The 24,652-nt window shown below is 29.3% G+C and overlaps 1 protein-coding gene across 1 annotated transcript in view; it reads left to right on the top strand.

Moving 5' to 3' along the window:
* Positions 1-24,652, top strand: part of LOC107164797 (uncharacterized) — a 413,834-nt gene that overhangs the window by 54,489 nt on the left and 334,693 nt on the right. Inside the window, exon 2 of the mRNA XM_089214985.1 lies at positions 13,427-13,486. Within this exon, the coding sequence (XP_089071111.1) occupies positions 13,427-13,486 (60 nt within the window). The remainder of the gene's footprint in view (positions 1-13,426; positions 13,487-24,652) is intronic.

Genomic DNA, 24,652 nt, shown 5'->3' with positions numbered 1-24,652 from the left:
AAATATTGGCACAGGAATTAATTCTGTTTTGCCTTTTTTATGTTTGGCGGGGCTGGTGAAATATTTCTTCAGCCCCCCATGGATATTTTTAGATTTTACGCACAATCTAAAATCGTGCAAATTACAAAAATAGTCGTGCTAATTACGTGCTAAAAATAATTGCATAAAAAAATTGTTATAATATAAAAGGGGGGGGGGGGCTGGGGAAACGTACGTATTTAAATTTAAATCCATTACAGTAACCCACTTGTAACCAACTGTACAGCAGAGCGACATCCACGACTTACCCGCCTTTTTTGCAAGTGTAAATTTGTTTACATAGGGCTCTGGTTTAGTACATGCATGCATAATGTTATTATACGTTAATATATGTTATTTTAAAATCGTTATTGTTATTTTACAGATTATAAAAATAGAATTTTTGTAGGTGCAAAAGTAGGAAGTTTCATTTAGGTGAATTAAAAAAAATAAGTTTTGCTTATGACAGTATGGTAAATTTTTTCTATTTATAACATTTTTTTTTTTTTATGCGAAATAAAATATGAGAAAAGATGAAAACTGCAATATTAGTTGTCGAAATGAAAAAATGATAATTGATGACAAATGATGATTCTAATTTTTAGCAAAACTCATAAACACGATTTTTTTCGTATTTGAGGCCTTCACCGATGAACTCCGCATAAAAAAATCCATGGGTAAATGGGTAAAAATAAATCTTGCAATAAAACATTTATATGATGAGTGGATAGGGAGGGGGGGGGTAGTTAGTCAATGGATGAAAAAAATTATTGAAATTTCAATAAAGCAATATCTTTGTCATGAAATACACAAAAACATTTGTATAAAAAATTAAATGTTTTATCCATCTGCAATTTTATGATACCGTTTTTGAAAACTTATATCAAATCGATTTAGAACTTCGTAATAGTCCATTATAGTAACCTATTGTAAATTATTCTTAATAATCAGTCCTGCCATTTTCATGATATTTGTGGGTTAAAACTACGCGAGTGTGTTTATTTATCTAATAATTTTTTATCGATCAAATAATATGTTGGTGTTAACCTTAACACATAAAATTATTTCACATTCTTTACTATTTTTATTAGATTTTCTGTTCTTATAGTCAAAGTCACTCGAGGCATTTACCTATTAAATTTTGCATCTTTTTTGGATTTTATACTTTAGCGTATCAAAGTACCTAATTCATTTATACTGTTTCACACGTCTTTCGATGGTATATTGTATGGTTTTATGTTACGGAACACGATATATAAAATATGTTGTTTGGATTTATTGGATTTAAAGTGAGTTCAACGCGATAGGTTAGTCAGGTAAGCAGGCAGGTATAACGTCTATTATTCAAACGATTGTACTAAGTACGCGTCATATTTTGTATACACTCTGGTTTTTATCGGATTACTCCTCATCGTCGTCTTGAACAGAGACCACTGAGTCGTTACTTTATCCGTTTGGCATTTTTCCTTGTTAAAATAAGTACTAATTGGTGAATTTTAAACTCATAAATATTCCTGTATATTTTATATTATAATCAATTTGGACCATTTATGATGCAAAATAGTTATGAAAAACTTTAAAATCTGATTGCTACTTAAAGCTTTCTCAATTTATAGACTTGAGTGTTAATGTTAAAAATCGAATCATATTCATGTTTCAAGTTTAACGTATGTAAATATGTTAAATTCACATTATTTCCATGTAATTTATATCACTGTACAACAAAATTCGCTTAACGATTACATTTGATTTGTAGTTAATGATTGAACTTCTGTTTCAATTTTATTACCGGTTAGATAAAAGGATAAAGTAATTATTAACCATATAGGTAAATATATTTATTTAATATTTCAAGAATAAAACTTACTAGTATAAATTTGTATACACAATTTAAAAATGCAACGAATATTAATTATACAACCATATTTTTTTTAAAACATATCATAATATCTCAGTGAAGATTTTAGTATAAAAACCAAATTTTTATTATGGATACCGAAAATTCAACAATATAAGATTTTTTTAAGCAGCTACAAAATGTTTTAAAATAAAATGTACACGAATTTTAATTATTTGTATATCATAAAAAAAATATTCCAATTACATAGTCATAGCAGCATTTATACTTCTGACTATATAGCTATTTTAAAAGGAGTACAAACAGCTGTTAACACAAAATTATGACTGAATCGATATTTGTTCCGTCTCACTCAGTGTTTGTAAAATATAAAATATAATACTCGGGTCAATCCCTTAGTCATAAAGATAAAAAAGTTAAGACATTTATCCAATAAATACATACGTTTTATATGGGGCACTATCATATCAGAGGAAACAAAGAAGCACACAAAGCATCCTAACCGAAATGCTATGAGTAACCCCAACTCCTTAAATCTTTTACTTATGTCTCCAGTTGATATAACTAGGAACGTTGACAAATAATATTGTGTTCAATTTGGGACTCAGATTGGGGAAAAATTCCTAAAAAAAAATTTAAGGGAAATCAAACATATAGTCGAGCCTTAATCGAACTTAACAATTAAAATCCACAAGAAAAAGTAATCATGAATCGACTTAAAATTGGTCACACCAAATTTACGTTTGGATACCTAATGGAAAAGACAGAACCTCCTACATTCCACTCTTCCAATTCTATTATTATAGTCAAACAAATCATCACCCACTGCCAAATCTTCACAGAGGCCAGAAAAGAATGCAAACACCAGACAATCTATATGGAGCTATAGGAGATAGGACCCTATGCTGACACAGAAAAAATAATCACATTAAAAAAAAAAAAAAAATTTATAACTTAATTTACATTATTTTTAAACTTCAATGTAAAAAGCCCTTATGTACATGACTATTTAATCTAATGTTAATTCTGTAACAATAATAAATAAATAAATAAATAATGAACATCGTTGAATTTTTTTATGCTGTAAAAAACATTAAAAATTGTTTTCCGTGAATATATATAAAATATATTTTTAATTTTTATTAGAAAATATACAATCTATACACAAAGGCATAATACCAATATGTGCTACAATATAATTTAGAAAAAACATGAATGGAGTGAAGTAATAAACCATATAGTGCAGGTCACACTTCCTTTTGCTTAAATATGATTTGATACATTTTTTTAATAAAATTAATTATTATAATATTATTAATATTTGTTTTCGTTAATCGTTAAGGTCTCTGCACCAACCTCTTTTTAGAAGCCATAGTAGATTTCCAGAAATCGTATGAATGGCTAGGTCAGATATAGAATGGTCAGGGTGATGATGCAGTTTGTTGAAATAAAGTTTATTGTACGTTTTAGCTTCTTCATGAACGGTTTTGATTTTTAAATCAGAATGAAGGATAAAATTAGAAATATAATTTGGTAAATTAATGATTTATAATATATATAATATTTATAATATATATTTATAATTTATAATTTAAATTAATATTTTGTTTTTAACGATTTGTATTTTATTAAGATAGGATTTTTTGGCGTTGCCTCAAAGTTGTAGATCATATTATGTCCACATTGTCTTAATTAAGGATTTGTAAATTAGTAGTTTTATATTTAACTTAGTATGGTTTTTGATAAAAATATTTTTAACAACCGGATACGCGCATTCAAAGTGAGTTTTTTTCCCCTTAAGTGGTGAGACAGGTGAGATATCGATTAATGATTGACTCTAGGTATTTAACCAATTAGGACGAGGAGATAGTTATGTCATCTAAAGTAACTTATAGACAGGAGGCAAGGTAGTCTGAAACGATTTTGATTGGATTACTTTGACTCTCCATTTATTGTATACGTTTGACATTAAGTTAAGGTGATGTTGTAAACTTTAGAAAGCAGAAATTGGGTCTACAATGTCTACATATATTGCTATAATTGGCTTATCATATGAAAACTCTGCTACAGTAGTGTTTAAAGAGGTAAGTTGATGAGCAGCATATAATATATTATATAGTATTGGTGACAGTATGCCATTCTGCGGAACTTCTACATTGATTTTTGTAATGTCTGAAAAAGAAGAAAAAAACCTGAAATGGGAGTGACGGTTGGTTAGATACGACTTAATCAGCAAGTAGTATGTTGGTTGAAGAAAATGACTGTTAGCAGAATAATTGCTTTTTTGGGAGACATCTGGCTACTTCCACAGTGATTAAATCATAGCATGTGGATTTTTTAAGACAGTATTTTCTGTATAGCGAATTTGGCTTCAGTGAATATAAAAATAGTAGTAATCGAGCTACCTTTAAGCAAATCTTTATTTTTAATATTATTATTACTATTACTATTATTATTATTATTATTATTATTATTATTATTATTATTATTATTATTGTTGTTGTTGTTGTTGTTGTTATTATTATTATTATTATTATTATTATTATTATTATTATTATTATTATTATTATTATTATTATTACTACTACTGTTATTATTATATTCTATACATATATAATAAGTACTCAAAAATAAGTTTTATATATAAATATATATGTAATGATCTTGATCAAAAATTTGCATTTATTTTACTGAAAAATTATATTTACATCCTTGCGTTTAATTTCGTGATTCCCTAGGATAGAGTCTTTTTTATGATGTGAATGTATCAACACATAAGTAATACTATCATAGAAATAAAGTAATAATATAATACTTATGATTTTTTTAAACAAGTGATTTCAATATTTTTTTGATATTAATATAATAAAAAATACCTATAGTAGGAAAGCACATCACCGCTTGACACAAATATACGGGTAATATAATTGTATTATGTAACCCACATTATTGCATAATGAGAAACATTAATAAAACGGACAAAATATAATCATCGCTGGTCATTAAAATACTGATTTTGTCTAAATTTCCAAATAAGACTATTTTCAAGGAAATTATTAAACCTATAAATGCACCTACTACACAATCCAATCTATAACAAGTCTATAAGTACTTCCTCACCCACCTCCCTTCGTTTACTTACTCTACTGTCATCAGCACTATCACCTTCGTTGACTTCTTCGTCGAGAAATATAAACAGCCCAGAAATACAAACTAACAACACCGTAACAAACACTACCCGTAATTACACTTACGTGACAAATACTGACAATTCTCCCAGTAGAGAACAGGCACTTGTTTCTATTCCATTGACGGTATACCTAAAAGAGGTGACATTCTCGCTATAGGTAAAATAATCTCACCTAAAATCATTGTTTATGTCTCTCGTATCTCGAACAATCGTTTTTGCGCTTTTCTTTCAAGCGAACAAATACTTGATTTACTTTTAGAATCTACTCAAAACATCTAAATCGACGACCAGTAAATACAAATACGCAGGATCATAAATCCTTCTAAGAGGATAGTCATATCAAATGTCGGTCCCTCTATCGCCAATCACGTTAGATTTTATGCGCTTAAAAATATCAATACAACTACTGTATCTGAAATTTCCCGATACGAGCCTTTCTTAAGCTTCCACTGCCAGTTTTTATCTAACACAAAGACCCAAAAAATCTCCCCGGATCCTTACACCTACTTCAAAATCATACAGAATTCATAGTATTCTTCACCAATAACGGTATCACGTGCTTTTTGAGCAAATCTACTAGCCACACTTCTAACACCTGCAAGAAAATAGTTGCGACACCTCAATCTTCTAGCAAACCTATTCAACCCAACTTTGTAGAGGAAACTATCTGTCAAATAACCCAATGTGGAATAACCATGCATACACTCCCTCAAAAGCTTCAACACACCTGAAGCGGCTATACATAGTCCGCAATTAAAAACACCAAACCCTCATTCATATCACCTCAAAAAATAAAAAGGATAACAGATGACTATCAATCAAATGAAATTCTTTAGCCTACGTCCCTAAATAAAATTCACAATTCCGAGAACCATCATGAACTACACAAAAGGCCTCTCTGTGACGCTTCTTCTTTAGTAACATCATTCTTGCGCTGTGTGGAAAATTCGCCAACTGACGACGCTGATTACTATAGAAACAGGAATATCGCAGAAAACTCAAAATGGATAGATCTAGATCTAACTCGTCATCCAAGATAGCTGACAAATTTTCTGCTGGTATCAAACCAGTCGAGGAAATCTTATCAAATAAACTTCCTATCTCCGTAAACCAATTCAAGTACGTGTTGAATAATCAAACCAAAGAAACTTAAAAATTCACAGTAAATGCAAATATATCGACTCTGATATCACATCTTGGTGGATCGAATCCGGCCTAAAGTCACTTATCATATTACTAAAAGCTATCTCACCAGACTAGTCGTCTTTCTATTCCAAGCTTTACCACCATTTCAAGAAATCTAACACTCTATGTAATCACAATCAGCTCAATTATAAGTCAACTACCTAATCGACTATTCACAACCCAATACCACATAAATAAAAATGTATTTATACACATAATAAACATGACAGCCATTATTATACAATGAAAAATACATGGGTTCCTCAGCAAACTTGAAGAACTTCAACTAATAATCAATGACTACAATCCTATAATTATATGTCTACAGGAAACCAACTTTAACAACAAAATTAATCCCGCACTCCATAATTTCTATATCTTCAAAAAAAAAAACCAAAATTCCCCAATAAATTCAAGTAGAGGAATCACAATTAAGATCAATCATATCCTTCTAAAGAAATTATACTTCATACTGACCAAGACACAATCGCACTTTTCATTACACTCCTCCATGTAACCTTAACCATATGTAACATATATTTACCTAGCCAAAAATAATTCACACTATACGACATAGATAATATATTTCAATAACTCTCTAACACATTTGCAATTGTCGGTGATTTTAGTGGCCACAGTCAAACTTGGGAATCATACAATTACGACCCACGAGGACAAGTTATCAAAGAGTAACTCTCAATTGACAACATCACAGTACTAAAAATGACTAACATATTAGAATAAATCATTCCAACGGTCATACTTCAGATATTTACCTTTTCTGAGCAAATATTACCTTCTTGCACAAGTTCGAATGGCAAACTCTTCTTGACATCTATAGTAGCGATCATATACTTATAAAAATCTCTTGCAACACTTCGGACAACGCGTTCCTACCCACCTCAATGAATAATTTAAAATTCTAAATGGAACTTATTATCTTCGTTAATGGATCACAAAACAACTACACTTTTCCTCCCTTCCAAAGAAAATATGAATATCATTGTAAAAGATTTCATTTTCCTGAAAACAGAAATTCCAAGAATTTCTATTGTAAGATCTCCAAAAAAATCTCCGTTACCTAGAGTCCCTTGATGAAATGAAGACCTGAAAATTAAGAAATCCAAAACAAAAAAAGCCTTAAAATACTTTCAAACTACCTAGACCCAAGAGGATTTAACTACCTTAAAATGAAATAAAACACGAACTAGATTCCTTGTTAAAAATAGTAAAGCTTACTCCTGGAAAAATTAACATCAACAACCAAACCGATTCATTTATCGTCTGGAAAAAGATTAGATCTTTTAAAGGAATACACAGAGTCAATACTATAAACCTTCATACAATCTTACTCTCGCCTCCTGTACTAAAAAATTAGTTTGTACATTTGTTACTCTATTTCATGAAAACTACAATATCGTCAACTATGACCAAAATTTCCTAAACTATAGATAGAATTATATAGCCTAGTATTAAAATTATAGATTAAACATCGAACGAAAATTCTGCAAACTATCTGTATCTATGTGACACATGTAGTCATGAGTCAACGTCACAAAAATGTAATAAAAAAGAGATAGCTGACAAGATGATATCAGTATACATAAGCCATGAGAGAGAGAGATAGAAGGAGAAATATAAGTTTCAAGTAAGGACTTAAACAACACATACCAATCATGTATTGTATTTTATGAAGGTTTTTGACAGCTAATATTACAGGTTTTTTGTGTTGAAGGCCAATATAAGTATATGAGGTGAATACGTATTATAGGTATTTTATAATATTGTTATACAAGTGTTTAAAATTTGAATAATACCCTTCCAACGTTAGTTATTGTTAAGATTACAAACAATCAAGCAGTTGATGACAAACAATTAAATTAAGCCGTTATGTGAAAATAATAAACATGTCAAAACAGATAGGTAGAATACGCTGAATACCTAATAATTTAATAATTTGTATGGTGAACTTGACCTTCGTATATCGTTGTAACATGTTTTAAACGTTCGATTATAATCAACAAAATCTGCATTGACATAATATAACCACGTCAACACAATTGAATCAGTGTCGGTAAAATATAATAAAAAGGAATAGCCCACGAAATGATACCAATATAAAAGGGATGAACGCATACATCATTTTAGTACCTATGTTTGCACGTCAACAGATTGAGTGTAGATAGTAACCAACAAAACCGGACATTGACTTATTTCCAGTCTAAATTATCATCATGAATGCTGATTTACCGATTCGTGTTCAATATCGGAATTGTTGTGGTCAATACGATAATAATAAATGAACCACCTAAAACTACAATGAGCTGCTAACGTTATACCTAATAATCAAAAATTCAAAAATAAAAATATGTAGCACTAACAACCACTATTTGCGTAAGACGTGTTGATTTTTTTTAACTACAATATTATTGATTATATTAATATTATGTTTACTAATACACAAATTTATTTAGTAAACAAATTAAATGTTTAATAGGTCACCACGGAAGTAATGCAAAAACTGTACACTCGCCGTCGTCGGTTAAAAATTGAAAAATTATATTATACGAGTACGTTTGTCGATAATATTATTGCGTTTCATTTAATTATATTTGATTCATAGATATAACTCTTCTACGTGTTTCCTTTAACTCGGAGTAGACAGTGATAATATAGTGATTATAACAATGTAACAAGTATAAGTAGTATAACACCCATTCTCTGTCATATCGGCAGCGTAGGTACGTCTGAAATGTATATTACTTAAATCTTAAAAAAAAAAAAACATGGAGATTTTTGCTTTTTACAAAGTGCGACTTCCTTTGCTATTTTATGTTAGGCAATTATATTACTTTTGTTCAGGTCTCTACTTAATTAAATCCACGTTTATATGCTCTGTTGTTTTTGTTTTATTTTAGTGCATTATACATTGACACGCAAATTACCTTTATTACTCGTTCTAGTATTTTCAAACGATTTCTGACGCACTTTTACAGAAACAATCATAATCTTCAGATTCGAAATGTAAATTTATCTATAAGTTTTGTTATTGATACTAAACTGTTATTGGATTTATCTTTGTGTTCGAACATAGTATTATTGTGTAATATAATAAAAAAGAAAAACCTATAATTATTATTTTAGTAGTTTGGCACACTGAAAAATATCATTAAAGTGGAAACTAAATGGATTAGAAAATAATGTGCTGTTCTATTGTTATTTTATAAACGATCAAATTGCCATTATTATAAACATAAAACAAATAAATCTTAAGATACAAAAATCGTTTTAAATTTATTGCTTTAAACTAAAACATTTAAGATCTAGTTATTGAAACTCGATGGATGATATTATTCATAGAAATATTGGGGAAAACATAGTTTCGACATGAATATTTGAAAACGAAAAGACGTTGATCATGGTACATAATGCAATAATAAACTCATCAATAATTATATTAAATAATTAATATTTAATTTTTTTGAAATATTTCAGACTCAACAAACACTAATAAATGTTTTGTTATGTATAAAATATAATCTGAATCCACGAAAATATATGAAAATTGAAAAAGCTTGAAAGAATTTTAATACTCGTTTAATTATTGAGTTTTTAAAGAGGATATTACATAAAAGAATGTGCGTTTTTTTTTAATAATAAAATAATATGTTACACTTAAAATAATCAGTGGAAGACGTTATCTTATAACGTGTTTTTAACCCAAAGTATTGATTGAAGTTTAAACAGACTTTATGAAATCATGTATTATTTAACCCTCATAATTATTAAAACGTTCATATGTTTTAATAGGATGTGTTAGGTATGTAATTGCTATGCGTAGTAGGTACGCAGCCTGTTAAAATTTGAATACATAATAATAATATTATAATATTCACAGTTGTTTAATGATCTCCCGAGAAATTGTTTGTTATTTTTGATTCATATTTGACACTCCTATAGACCTACCCCTAGTTTTAATAATTATAAAGTCGAATATCGGTCTGATTTTACCTTCGTTAACTGTCGGGGGGTGGTTGGCGAGGTACAGGTCGTCAAAATTGCATGCATTTATAAACCATATAATAATAACGATAATGATAATATTGTTATTATAATTTATAAGTATTTGTGCCTTGGGACACGCGAATTTTTAACGAAGGGCGAACACTGTATACACACACACTTTCACGCGCACGCACACCAGAGCCTATGTGAGTATATATAATAATATAATATTATAGTTAATGTTTTGTTCTGTTTTTGTAGCATGCGTCGCATAATATAGTTTTATTCACATCACACCCGTCGTAACCCTCCGTAAAAGAGCAGCAGCAGTAGCATCATCGTCCGTCCGCAAACACAAAAATATTGCAAATCCGTTTCCAGTTATAAAATATGGTCCGTGGATTACACAATGATTATAATTTGATTTAGAGAATGCCATGACAGGCAGTTATACATGGCGGTTTTTATTGGCCACCCCCTGGACAAAAGGTTAAATCTCCAGATTTTTTCTCCGGTGGGGTAGAACAAAAAAAAAAAAAAAAATACAATACAATAATAAAAACATGCACATTCATATAATACATATTCAAATGTACACTACGTGTGCAAAAAAAAAAAAACGTACGTGTACATTTTGTTTACATACAGTAGGTAGATAGGATAGGTGCTGGTTAAATGTTCACTTTGCTCGGCTGAAAGCGGCTGTCAGTCTAAGGTCGTTCGAATATATATTTACCGCCTCAGCGGTAATGATAATAAAGTGAAACGGACTGGAAAAAATAATATTTACCATATACCTTATTACTCCATCGTATGTGATGAAAAAAAGTAAAAAAGTACAAAAATGAAAGAAGTTTAACGAATTAATACGTCCGTCGAATAATGCACAAGGTTGAAAAAATGCATTAAATAAAACGTCAGAAGTAGATAATATTACTTAAAAGCTAAACTTTTTGATTCCCTGTAAAGAAATACATTATATCCGTTGATATGTCTACACGGTAGATACCTACCTACTTATAATAATATTTAATATAGGTGTATAGTGTATAACTACGGTTATGATGTACGTGGTTGAATGAAACGAAAAAATAAAAAACCATACTTCTAAAGTATTTTTTTTCTACCGACCATAAATATCAAATTCGCCTATTATAAAATATATATTTATATATATACATTTTAGTGCATAATACTCAACGGATAAACATTACTCATTACTTCATTAGCCATTAAAAATATACATACATAAAAAAACACTGATCATGCATAATGCATATTAAAATTATGCAGTTTTTTTATGCACTTCGCAGAGTTAAATTAAACCAAACCACTGTATTTTCGTGCATTATAAATTCTTAAAATATTATATAATATTATTACGGAAGAGATTTAATGTCTTCAAAAGATACACGTATGCATTTTAAAAATATATTCAATACATTTTGTAAAATGCATGTTACCATTATGTATATCGAATAAACTGTTTAACTTTGAAAAAAAAAACAAATAACAATATTCTAAACGGTAATAGCCACAAATTAATTTTCGGCAACTTCACGTCTCGTTTACGAGGATTATATTAATGTTTTAGGTAGATAAGTATTAATGTTATTATTATTATTATTACTATCATTATATACATTTCCCGGGGCACTTTTGGGCGGGTACTTTAAATTAAATTTACCTGCAGCGTCGTCATCACCGCCGCCGCCGACAGCATTTCCTCGTTTGTCTATATATATTATTGTTTTATTCTACCTATATACAGACAAGCTCACCACAGTCGTAGTTGTAGTCAACGAAGTGAGCTTATTGCATTTTCATGTTTTTTTTCCTGTCCCCCACCTCACTCAGAGATGATAGGTCGTGTATTATAATACTACAACTGCTATGGAAACAAAGAACTCTAGCGGGAGAAAAATATAATATTTTAATTTTAAACAAAAAAATAAAAAATAACTATTCGGCGTGCTTTCAATTCGCGTTTTTCACCTTTCAAAAAACTTTAATTTCAACAAAAGTAACGATGGTTGAACGTATTTTGTCTCAACACTGCTGTTGCAGTGGAAACAAAAAAACTACACCATAACATAATTATATACCTACACGTCTTAATATTTATTATTTTGCCATTACGCGTATTATATAATATTTACATGCACTCACTCATCGTGTACCTATACATGCAATTTATTGCTGCTGCATAATAATAATATATTATAATTATATTCTTGTGTATACGTCATCATGACAGTGCAGTCTTACGTGAAAGCAGCGGACGGCTGTCGTAGCCGGTGCATTTATACGCAAACAATTCATTTAATGTGTATTATTCCGGTGCGTTTACCAAAAGTGAATTTCAATTTAGAGTCACTGCAGCTACCGTCGCTGCTCGTGGACCGGAAACGCATTCGTTCTAAGTATTTGTGAGAGACCGGAAACCCAAAGACAATTGACCGTTTTAGAAGCATATTATTACTATACGTACGATGTATAATATTTTATGTTTATTACAGTAAAATATTATTATAATATCGTCTGTACAACGGTGACCTATGCTATATCTTGTGACTAACTTTCAACAGTTTAACACTCGCTAATGACTTCTATCATTTAGCACAGATGATAATAGTTGTGTTCCCTGCCCCAAACCTAAAAACCACAGTGATGGAATAATGATTTTATTTATTTATATTATTATTATTATTATTGAGTTAGTAAGTAATCAATATTTGAGGACATTAGCTAGAAGGTTTTATATTATGTTATAATCACATAATTTTATCGTTATCTTGATTTTATGAGGGGTATAATAATATTGATTGTCTAAGAGAAACTTTCATAGACCTATGAAACGACCGAGTTTCAAGTGATTGTTCACAGTGAGTGGTTTCAAGAAAATTCGTCTGGAGCTGTTAAACTTGGGGAATTCAAGTACGGTCTATTTTATTTTCAATGCATGGTATATTGCATAGTTCACTGGTTGGACGTTATTCATTGGTCATAAGAAACAATGTTGACGCGTTAGTCCTTATAATAGCTAGTTTATCGTGTCTGGTTAATGGGAGCGGGAGATATTTCCATCATGGTGTGATCGATGTTTTGATTCCTACGAATTTGTTTGAAATTGCTTCATCATGTTTCATATATATAATATTTTTTTACAGGTTGCAACGCGAAGATCGAAAACCAGTTCAAATTGCAGTCCGGGCCTGTTTTACGCGAACGTGAGTACCTTTTATACACATAATATTATATTATTATTAGAGTTCCAGACGCTTAAAATAGGTGTTTTCGCGTTTAGAACAAAGTCCTTTAGGTGTTTTTAGTGTTTTTAGTAACATGGTTTGTATGTCATAGCTTAATGTCACTGATGGCGGATTTAATGGAGCAATAATTAATATAGGTAATTAAGTATAAATCGGTTGTAACGAGTTTCAAGGGCCAGCTAGTTTTTCTGGTTATAACCGGTAGCTCGTTATAAACAGTTTCAACGGGCATTCGTTTTAAGCGATTAAAAGCGGGAAATGCAAAAATGAAACCGACGACTTTTTTAATGTGCCTATAATCGATATTACTACTGAATTTATACATGTACGTACATACATTATCTATATATTAATACATATATTTATTATTAATTAGAATTGGAGGTTTAATACTTTATTTATCAATACATATTACATAGACATAATTATAAAACACTTTAATTTAATTTCTTAAAATAATCTTTGATAAAACTTTGCTTCGTGTATTTAGTGTGGATCGATGTTTCTAATAAAAACAACGCTTTTCTTTCACCATCTGTACCTTCATATTTTGTGTAATAACATTTTTCTAGTGCTCTCAATTCACCACGAAGCTTTTCTAGCATTATTATGACATCCAAAACAGTTGTTTTTGATTTTATTTGATTCTCAATATCTTTAATCATTTTCCAACTGATTCCGGTAATGAGCTTTAATGTTCCTTATAACTCTCGGGTCCATCGGTTGAAGTAGTCAGCTGTTCGTAGTAACCGGAAGGTTGTTAGTCAAGTTCGTTTTATTTTAATTGTTATAGCCGATAATTCGCAATAACCATATTCGTTGTAGACGTATATTTTGACATACAATCATATAGGCAGATAGGATTGTACCGGGAACTAACGTTTTGCTTGTTGGTTGTAAATAGTACCTGTCTCGTTCTAAGCGATGTACGTTATAGTAATTTCTAATGTAATATAATGGATATTCATTGAATTGGTCCTTCTCGATGTGGGCTCTTGAACTGTTGAACTCACGATTTTCTTTATTTTTTTTTCATCTGAAAACGTTTTGATCTATTGACAGATGGTGTGCGTATGGTGTATCGACTGTGCTAAAAAGTAATAACTAGTATCTAACTGCGTTTAAAACGCGCAGCTGTATAATATCAACTATACTCGTATGTTATTTATTATAAATGTGTTATGAATGCTTGAATTTATACTGATGTATCTCAATGATAACAAATTGTGAAGATGATCGATAATTATTAATAAGAATAGAAAGCAGGAAAAAACTTTAGAATCTTACAACCAAATTACGTTAACATTTTTTTTTCGTCTTTTAGCTCATTGTTTTCAAAAAGCACCTACTCTTTCCACATAAATATTTCGATGAAAATAAAACTTCATAGATACAATAAGTTATGTACTATGCATTTTATAGCCAGTTGCTTAATTTATTCGAATATAATTAAAAATACAGGTAATTATTTAACTCAAATATTTATTAAAAACAAAAACGTTTCCCTGAAATTGGGTAAAATTACATTATTATTTTATTGGGATTTTTGCATTTGTAATATTTTCAAACTGGGTGTTTCCTTTTGTTTTCTTTAAGTCCACTTCTATGTATTGATGTAAATAAATAAATAAACGTCATAACTTATATACTTAACTTGATGATTAGATAGAGATATTTTACATTAAAATATTAAATATTAGTTATTCATATATTATTATTATATTATATTCATTATTAGTTATTCTAAATATAGTTATGTCATATTAGCACATGAAAAACAGTTCCAAATGTTTTGTTTGGAGTATTAATTCATTTATTATTTCAATTTTAGTTTGATTATGAACATTATCAGTAATAAAAGTATTTTTTTTTTTAATTGAATAAAAAAATTGCTTACTAAAAAAACATAGATCCTTTTCCTTGCACTGAAAATATTTGAATTAAACGTTTTAGACTAAACATAATAAGTATGTTCAAAATAGTTCTTACGAATGTCGCATGTCAAACATAACAGTTTTAAACACGCATCGTAAGTAATTGACAAAGATAAAACCGTAATTATTATTCATACCATGGTTGACTTAGGATAAGAAACTACTGATCACGTCTTTGTATTTCAGCTATATTGTAAATTGTAACGTTAATATTCAGTATTTAATAGTACATTCATAGGATTCCTGATGATTCATAATATAGCATAGGCCCAGACCAGACCAGCGTGTATATTTTCACCTCGAATTGACTTTTCTAATTTTATTTAACTTAATATTATTATTTATTTATTTATTATATTTTTCTAATTCGCTGATCCACTTAAATGCCAAGAAATATTATGGACATTTATATTTAAAATTTTCTGAGCATTGTTATTTTGTTAAATTTGACTTTGAATTAATTGATTAATTTCAACTTTGAAGCAAAATTAAAATCCATGATTACTGATACAGGCGTACAAAAATTTTTCACTGATATAGATGTTATTATAATAAACTATAATAAACTAATTGATGTTTTGTATGTATACACAATATATTATTAGTTAGAAATATAATTTTAATTTTAAATGAACCGTCAGTATAATATTATAGAATGCCTATTTATTTGTATAAAAAGTAGTTTGGAACATTCAGATTAAATAATCAATGCCAGGAGCTTAAAATCAAACTCGGATTCAATGGATTAATTGTTTTACTCTAATCTGGATTATTGGGCTATGATAATAAATAATTATTATTAATGGGAGTGGATTTTCATTTTTATTTTTAAGAGAAATTTATTTTGATTGTGTTTTAAGTGCATTTAAATAAATCTTTAGATATTACTTAATATTAGTTCATCTATCAAAATAATGTTATTATAAGACAATTTGGACACGGTAATTGGATGAGATCCATAATATTAACACGAGCATAAATCTATGTGCAAGACATCTTTAAATTTAACAGTTCGAAAACCAAACAGTTATATTGGTAACGGATAAAATCAATATTGAATCCATTATCTCGTTACAAATCTTATCAAATTTTAATTCTATATATTTTAAAATTACTATATACCCATGTGTTCTATATAATGTACACCACATGTGTACTTTGGGTAAACTTTAAGCGTATTAGGCTAGTGTAGCTCAAGATTAGCTTGTCTACATTATGAAAGAAGCATAATAAAATATTTTTAAACATCCTATACAATGGAAACATGCTCAACTTCATAGTTAATCTCTTATTGGATAGATCATTCCAAGTGTAAATCAATAAACATCTATCTCCCTCTTTAAGTCAATCAAATGGTATCCTTAAAGGGTCTACAATATCAGTTACACTATTTCTCATCGCTATGTTAAAAAAAAAGGATAATTTGGTTAGCCCGAAGCTGAACCAGTCTTAGTGTAGAAGAGCTACACACTAATAAAAGCACAACTGCCCTGGACAGTTGTGGTGTCAAAAAATAATTAATATAAAAGTATACGACACGTTTTATTAATAACAAAAAAACATTTTTATTTAGAATTAACACAATGAGTAATTAATATAATAAAACAATGAAACAACTAGGCGCAACGGATGGACGCTGTCACAGGCCATCGTTAGTGCGCAAAGACAACTGATTCATTGTTAACACAGTGCTCTAGTCACCCTCACTGGACATCAGTGTTGCCAATGCTCGTTTGACCTCACTATATAAACGACATAAGTGTGGAAATTAAGTCTTCAGTCCAATTCACTCTTTATGTAGACGATTTAAATATCCTTTGCAGAGGAAAAACCCCAAATTTTATCTAACCATAACTACAGAATGCAATTAACTCACTAATAAAATGGTACTCTAAAACTGGTTTTACTTTCTCTGCTACAAAATCTCGTTGCTCACTCTTCACCAGGTTCAGAAAATACAACAAATTAGAGTAGAGAAGTACGTTTAAATGACACTCCTATACCATATACTAAAACCATAAAAATCTTCGAAATTACATTTGATAACAAGACGACACGACAAGCCCACTTCAGATAAATTAGAAAATCAACTCTAATAAAATTGAACATCAATAAGTTATTATCCCATACTACATGGGAAACAAACAGAACTACTCTCAAACAAATATACAAATCTCTCATTCTGTCTAAATTAGAGTACGTTGCCTTCCTTTGCATTGACGCTCAACAAACTGCACACAAAATGATAGATATTATTCACAATACGGGTCTCAGACTCGCCATAGGTGCATTCCACTCAAGGCCTATTCTAAGCATTCTCAATATTGCAAACACTTCTCCATTAGACATAAAGAGAATGCAAAACTACATATTCAAAAAAGCTAGAAGAGCACAAAACAGCACTACCTCACACTTTGAAAATACATTAAACTCAACAACATCGAGTTCATTTGCTCAGGAATATTTAAACATGAGCATTCTATCACTTCTCCATTGGTAATAGAACTACATTCCAATACCGACCTCGCTCTACACATCAAAAGTGAGACTATGGACAACACATTAAGAAATTTGGCTAACTCATTACTTGAAGACTTCCAGGATTACATACATTTTTAGACTGACAGATCAAAAACCTGATTTCTACTATATCTACACTGCAGAAGCATACGCGATCTCTCATGCACTTGAAATAATTCAACAACAAAAAATAGATAAAGCGCTCATATTAAGCGACTCTTTTAGTTCTATAAACGGACAGACGGACGGACGGAGCGTAGTGGCGGTTTGCAGCTGTGTTGGATCGGCGGCAATGACAGGTTTGCAATGGTGGTTGACAGCTGTGATGAATCAAACTGGTCGCGTTTTTGGCGTACCCTAATCGACGGCGGCGGATTATCTATCACGTTGTTAGCTATATTCGTAAGATCATACCGTACTACGCTGCTGGCTATACTGCAAGGGAGAAATTGTGTCTTGGCTAGCGGCAACGACTAGTATTTCTGTACTATTGCGCTTACTGGAACGCACATGAATCCCGATATATCAGTACACTCTTTTAACTGATTGATAGGTGCAGATGATTTTAAATTGTAGTAGGAACTGGTTGTACTTATTTGCATAAAACGGTGTCAAAATATGTTTATCTTTATATGTGTATTAAGGCTTTCTTTCCTCCTTTCCGGATGGTAGTTGATGTCGGCCGAAATGACGACGCAAGCGCGTGCTATCTGTTGTCGCTTATTTGCATATCATTGTGACGTGATTAGTAGTTCGACACGCGACTAGAGGCACGTCGTAGTCTATCATGGAAAATCACTTTATGGAGATATGTGATTGTCCCGTTACAAAAATTATGAAACCAGATGAACTACGGTAATATCAATACAATAAGCCATACAATTACGTTAAGCTCTTAAATTACAGCAAAGAATAAAACATAATATCTCTAGAACGTTGTTTTGCGATTATATACTTCCAAGAACCCCCGCATGGCTTATTTAAAAATATGTAAACTTGTAAACTACACTCTTAAAAGCCAATTAATATAATATATTTAATTTTTAATCGTATTATATATTTTCGTATTCATTTTATTCAAATTTAGTTCTAAAATCGTCCAAAATTGTTATTACAAAATATAAATCATATATTATGACCTATATTCAACGGATTATAGTTATATATTATACTTGATACTTCGGAAAATAATATGATATACATAGACAACGTTAGAATTAATGTAAAGTCAAATAAAGAGATAAGGATCGTAAAAAAAAGAGTTAGTCATTAAATAAAATTTACTGCTTTGAGTAAGTAGGAAATATGAACAAAAATTACTGATCTTACAACGGATATTATGATAAAATATCATTCAGCTTTTTAGGACACATTAATATTGACTACATATGATTAGTATTATATATTATTATTTATGAATTAGTATTATCTCGTTATTACATTAAAAACCTATTTAAAATGTATCCGTCACGTCAAAATAACTCATAAATTGGTGAAAACACGTTTAAAAGTGAACCCACATTTGTATATTACATGATAAATATAAAAAAAAAAACGATTGAAAATGAATGCGTTCCTCGAGCAAAAACCACCACAAAGATTTATACATAAACGGTATAAAATCGACATAAAACGCTCCAGCTATTCGTTAAACGTCTGATACGGTAAAATATACACTTTGTATTTATACGAACTTATCTGCCTGCGCATCTGATAAACTAATTACACCTATCCTACAATAGATAATATAAACTATAAATAAATAATTCAGACGTGGAGTAGCAATAAAAATTCTCGATTTTGCGAAATCTTAACAGGAAAACCAAATCCAACTATTCATATCCACGTGTCATAGAATGCATTTTATTTTCTTCACCGTGATGTTGAGTGCAACGCAAAACTTTTATTTTTATACATTGTACTTGGTCACTTAAAATTTATATCTTTCCTTGTGCCTACATCAGAAGCTTGCCATTATTATCATCGTAATCTAGCGAGGATTTTGTCGAAATCACGTCGTAAATATAATACATAGGTATACTTATTTAGTATATTGCAAATAAGATGGTCCAGCATAATTTTCTGTTTCCTTAGGTTATGTTAGATTAAATGAGAAATTGGAGAAACACGGGGGGGACATCCTTCGTGGTGTAGTTAGAAAATATTCTGACGGAATTCTCAAGAGCTTCTATTGAAATCTTTCGTCGTATTTACATAATATTTTCTACAACATATATCATTTCTCACTATTTGTCTCTATGTTTGCAGGTTAATTAAAAGCGAGTCTTTCAACGGTCCTTCATTTAATTTAAAATTCCAATCAACGTCTTTAATTTGATATGATATAGTCGAGTGTAATTTGAAGTCCATTTGAAGTGGCTAACAATTATATTATACATAATATATCATATAAAATAAAATAAACCCTTTCACTGATATTCTGAAAGATGATGTTAATTTGAATATCCTTTGCAGTGTTATAGTCGATAAAAATGAGAGATGAAGGAAACCCAATGTTATAAACAAAAAACTACATAAAACTGAATTTTCTCAACAATACGCACAATTGAGAGAGGAACTAATTATAGTGTACAACGAAGAGAGATTTTTGTGCCAATAACAATTTTTTATAGACTAAGATATCCACTTTTCATATTTTTAAAGATAGTCAATTACAGAAAATCATATAATAATACTGTAATCGATGATTTCATATACTTGCGAACATTTTTTTGCCGTTTCATCTACATGCACATTCCATTAACTTAAATATAAATCAAATTAACAAGAAGTAAAATTAAAATTAAACTATTTATTTTTTATTTCATCTTAATGTTGTTATCGCAGTGATAATACAAGTACTTATTACATTCAGGCAATACCTACATTTTATAGTTCATATTTTAGTGTCTATTATTTTTTTCTCGCCATTATTTTTCAAAAATGTGATGTTGAAGAAGAATTAATAACATAATACGTAATACGACAATTAATTTAATATAAATAACACTTCATATAATATTTTTTGTTTATTATATTCTAGGATAGTACAGTTGACAACATTTTGAATGTTAAAACTATTTTTTGGGAAAGTTTTTTTCCACCATAAGTAAAACCTACAAAGATTTTTCGTTTTAGTTAAAAAATAGTAGTATAATCTGAATTAAAGTTTTGATTAGAAATACTATCCAATATGAATCAAGCAAACAATGTAGGTATTTTCATTTTTTTTTTTCACAAAAAAGCCATGTTTTTATTTGTGGTTGCTCTAAGCTTTAATTTGTTGACATTTCCAAACATAATAGGAATACGAAAAATAATCTTTTTTTTTAAAAGTATAGTGGTTGTTGACCTGACATTTTACTGTACAATGTACGTTTATTATATTCCAAAGGGGCTTATGTGAATTTATCCCAGACGCGTATTCTATAATTTAAAATAATAATTTAAATATTACGTTGAAGCTTAACATTATTATCTCTTAAGGTAAACAAAAATCTTTATTATAATAGCTTTGGTGACATTACATAAATGTATGAGGAAGTGTGTCTTAAAAATAGCTGTTGTTTGAAACGTGCTGATTTTATGCCTTTGAATTAATAACAAGCAGTCCATCACGCTAAGTATTAATTACAGTTAGCTGTTTAACTCAAACTCATAATAATGACGACAATGTATTTAGCTCTTTTATTGTATAAATGTATAATTTGTGTGTTAGGACACTAAAAATTACGATACTTAAAAATCTCATTACGTTATCTGATTTTAAAATAGTTTTTTTTCATGTGCATGTAAAATCCTATTAAAATAACTACATTTTTGGATTTAATTTAATTAGAAGCACATCCAGAATTAATTTATACTTTTGAATTACTCTTGGAGATTATTTATTTTTTTTGTAAATCACAATTTTTACAATTCATCCAGTTGCCCACCGTGAACACGAGTTAGGTATTAAAAATAAAACGTTTAAGTATTCAATGAATTTAATTTCAATCAGATTATGGAAAATATTTTTGAACTGATTCCAAAGGTTTAACCACATAACCACTCAAATCGTTTCCAACCAAAATATTATGCCTCGTGGCTACTGACTGTGCAACGATTAAAATAATAATAATTCCTGAAATAAGGTTTGCCGAACGTGTGTCTGACAACCATTTGTCTTGAAAATATTAAAGCTCTCCATAATTATATAAATTGATATTCACTATTATTTGATAATGGTGGTATATTTTATTGTGTTATTGCGTATTTTGTTTGTTTAGGGGAATGCTATTATTTGTTAAGTCTGCTACTCCGAGAAAAATACAATTCTACTAGTTGTCATTACTATACCCATTACCCATAGATAGGTAAGCTTGGTTAAAATGGTTAGATCTATATTTGAAAAATATCTTTATCACAACTAATATATTAAATATAATCATAAATCTACATATTAATATTTATTCTTTTAATAATGACGGAAGTAAATAATGTTGTGGCCATAATTTGTCACACACCTACCTCAAATTTATATGTAACATCACACACGCATCATAGTTGAATAGTGTTTCAAATGCGATAATAACATTGTTACGATCATAATAATATTAGCTTCGTTAATAAATAATAATAGTTTATCACTCAGAGGTGAGTGAAACTAGACTAGTTCATTGCAATAATTAAGAATTTTGGTCAGAATATTATAATTTAATGTAGGCACTCAATCATTCATTTTTAAATTTCTAATATTACGTTATTACCACTACATAAGCACCTATGATATAATATAACATAATATAGTAATATTATTGTAATGTGATGTTGTAATGTTTGATTTCCCCAAATATATTATGCTTGCTAGTTGCATACGTTTAATATTGTTAGGTTATGCTTATATTTTAATGAAATAATATTTTGCGGTGATACAGAACGCGAGGACCGAAAAAAAACAAATAGAATAAGAAAAACACGATAGCAGATTTTACACATAATCGTCAGTCTGTAGAAATCTAATGGCATTGATAAATATACTATAAAAGTCTGTGTATAGATTTATCGTTATGTATTTAACTACGATCGAATTATTGCATTAATAATAATAACATAGAAGATAATAATGACGTGTACATTGGAATCTTAAAAAAATATACATTTTTACTCTGCTTTTCAAACTTGCCTTCTACATATGTCAACTATTGCGATATTTACAACTATTGACATAGTTTTGTAGGCCTCAATTTTATTGTCGAAAACGTATTTTTGTTCAGAGGAAATCAAAATAATGTGCCATATTGAACACGTTCGTGTTTCTTGATGAATCAAAATATTTTTCCTAACACTGAAAACTATGACCTCGATACTATATCTACTATATAAGCTGTTTTTGAAACAATGGATTTAAAATAAAAAATACTCTGTATAGCAAATGTATATCTCATCACACTATACTGTCATAGACATGTCTCTATAACATATAGTGACAGGTAGACACATTGACAAGACGATATAAATTATCAAAACTAGTCAATGAGTTATGAAGTTTGAAAACTCTGTTGAAAGTATGAAGATTTATATAAAAATATAATGCGGTATAATTTTTGCACGGGGAATGGTAACTGTCCAATGGGAAATCTGAATTATCAACATTAACATTCAAATCATTGTAAATATTTTAATTTAAAAAAAAAAAGGTAGAAGTACATATTATAATGTATCTATAAAATGTATACATGCTTACACGATATCACAAACTATTACTGTTTATGTCATCTTATCATAATTATAATAAACAATATGTATCCATCGATACATATCTAAAATATAAGATTAATAAGGTTGTAAGCTATTAATATTTTTTCTTGATTTAGGAAAAATATGCAATGATTACTGTGCTTAATATTGTTTTAAATATGATTGTAATCGGTTTAAAATGTACTTTGATAACAGGTTTCTGAGGCCAAACCAAAATAGTGGTCTACCCAATGTACGAAGTTATTAAATTGTAATTTGTAGGGTATTAACTTACCCAAAACAGTAATCAATTTAGGCGTACTGCATTAAACAAAACAAAATTAAATGCAAATTAAAGCCATTTAAAATATCCAATATCAATTTTTTTTTTTGTATAGAAAATTGAATTTCTCATATCTCTTTCTTTCTCTTATGGTAACACAATATGAACATTATTTTTTTCACCATGTAATGGATTATATGATTTTAAATATGATTATACTTTATAACCGGAAATGTATAAGTTAGTGTGGATAGTAAAAACGATGAATTTAAATTTGTTTTTTTTTCCATTATGTTGGTCAATAATTTGATGATTAAAAAATAATCGAATTTTAACTCTTAATTTAGAGTCAATTCTCCTCTGAAAATACTATGGCACAAAACTCCATTTATAAACAATGTTCATTGTAATGAATTCCTGGATAAGAAAATGTCCCTCGGTGGCAGTTTATAATAAGGTCTTTTTAATCAAATAAATTGTGTTCGCCATTATTTTAGTTTTACTCAAAATTAGTAGATAGAGAAACTGCAGAAGTTAAAAACTCAGGGAACATAATATTTTTTACTTTTTTTTTTTGTAAATAAAACAAGAAAACGTCCCCTGATACTTAGCAAATTAATCATTATTTATTTAATACATGAAGGTATACCTCTGGAGGTTTTTTTTATA

Source organism: Diuraphis noxia, unplaced genomic scaffold (genome assembly GCF_037042655.1).
Source record: "Diuraphis noxia isolate RWA-SAM2 unplaced genomic scaffold, SU_Dnox_SAM2 contig0001, whole genome shotgun sequence".
Lineage (NCBI taxonomy): Eukaryota > Metazoa > Arthropoda > Insecta > Hemiptera > Aphididae > Diuraphis > Diuraphis noxia.
Note: the sequence above shows the minus strand (reverse complement) of the source record. Positions and strands in the feature narration are given on the sequence as shown.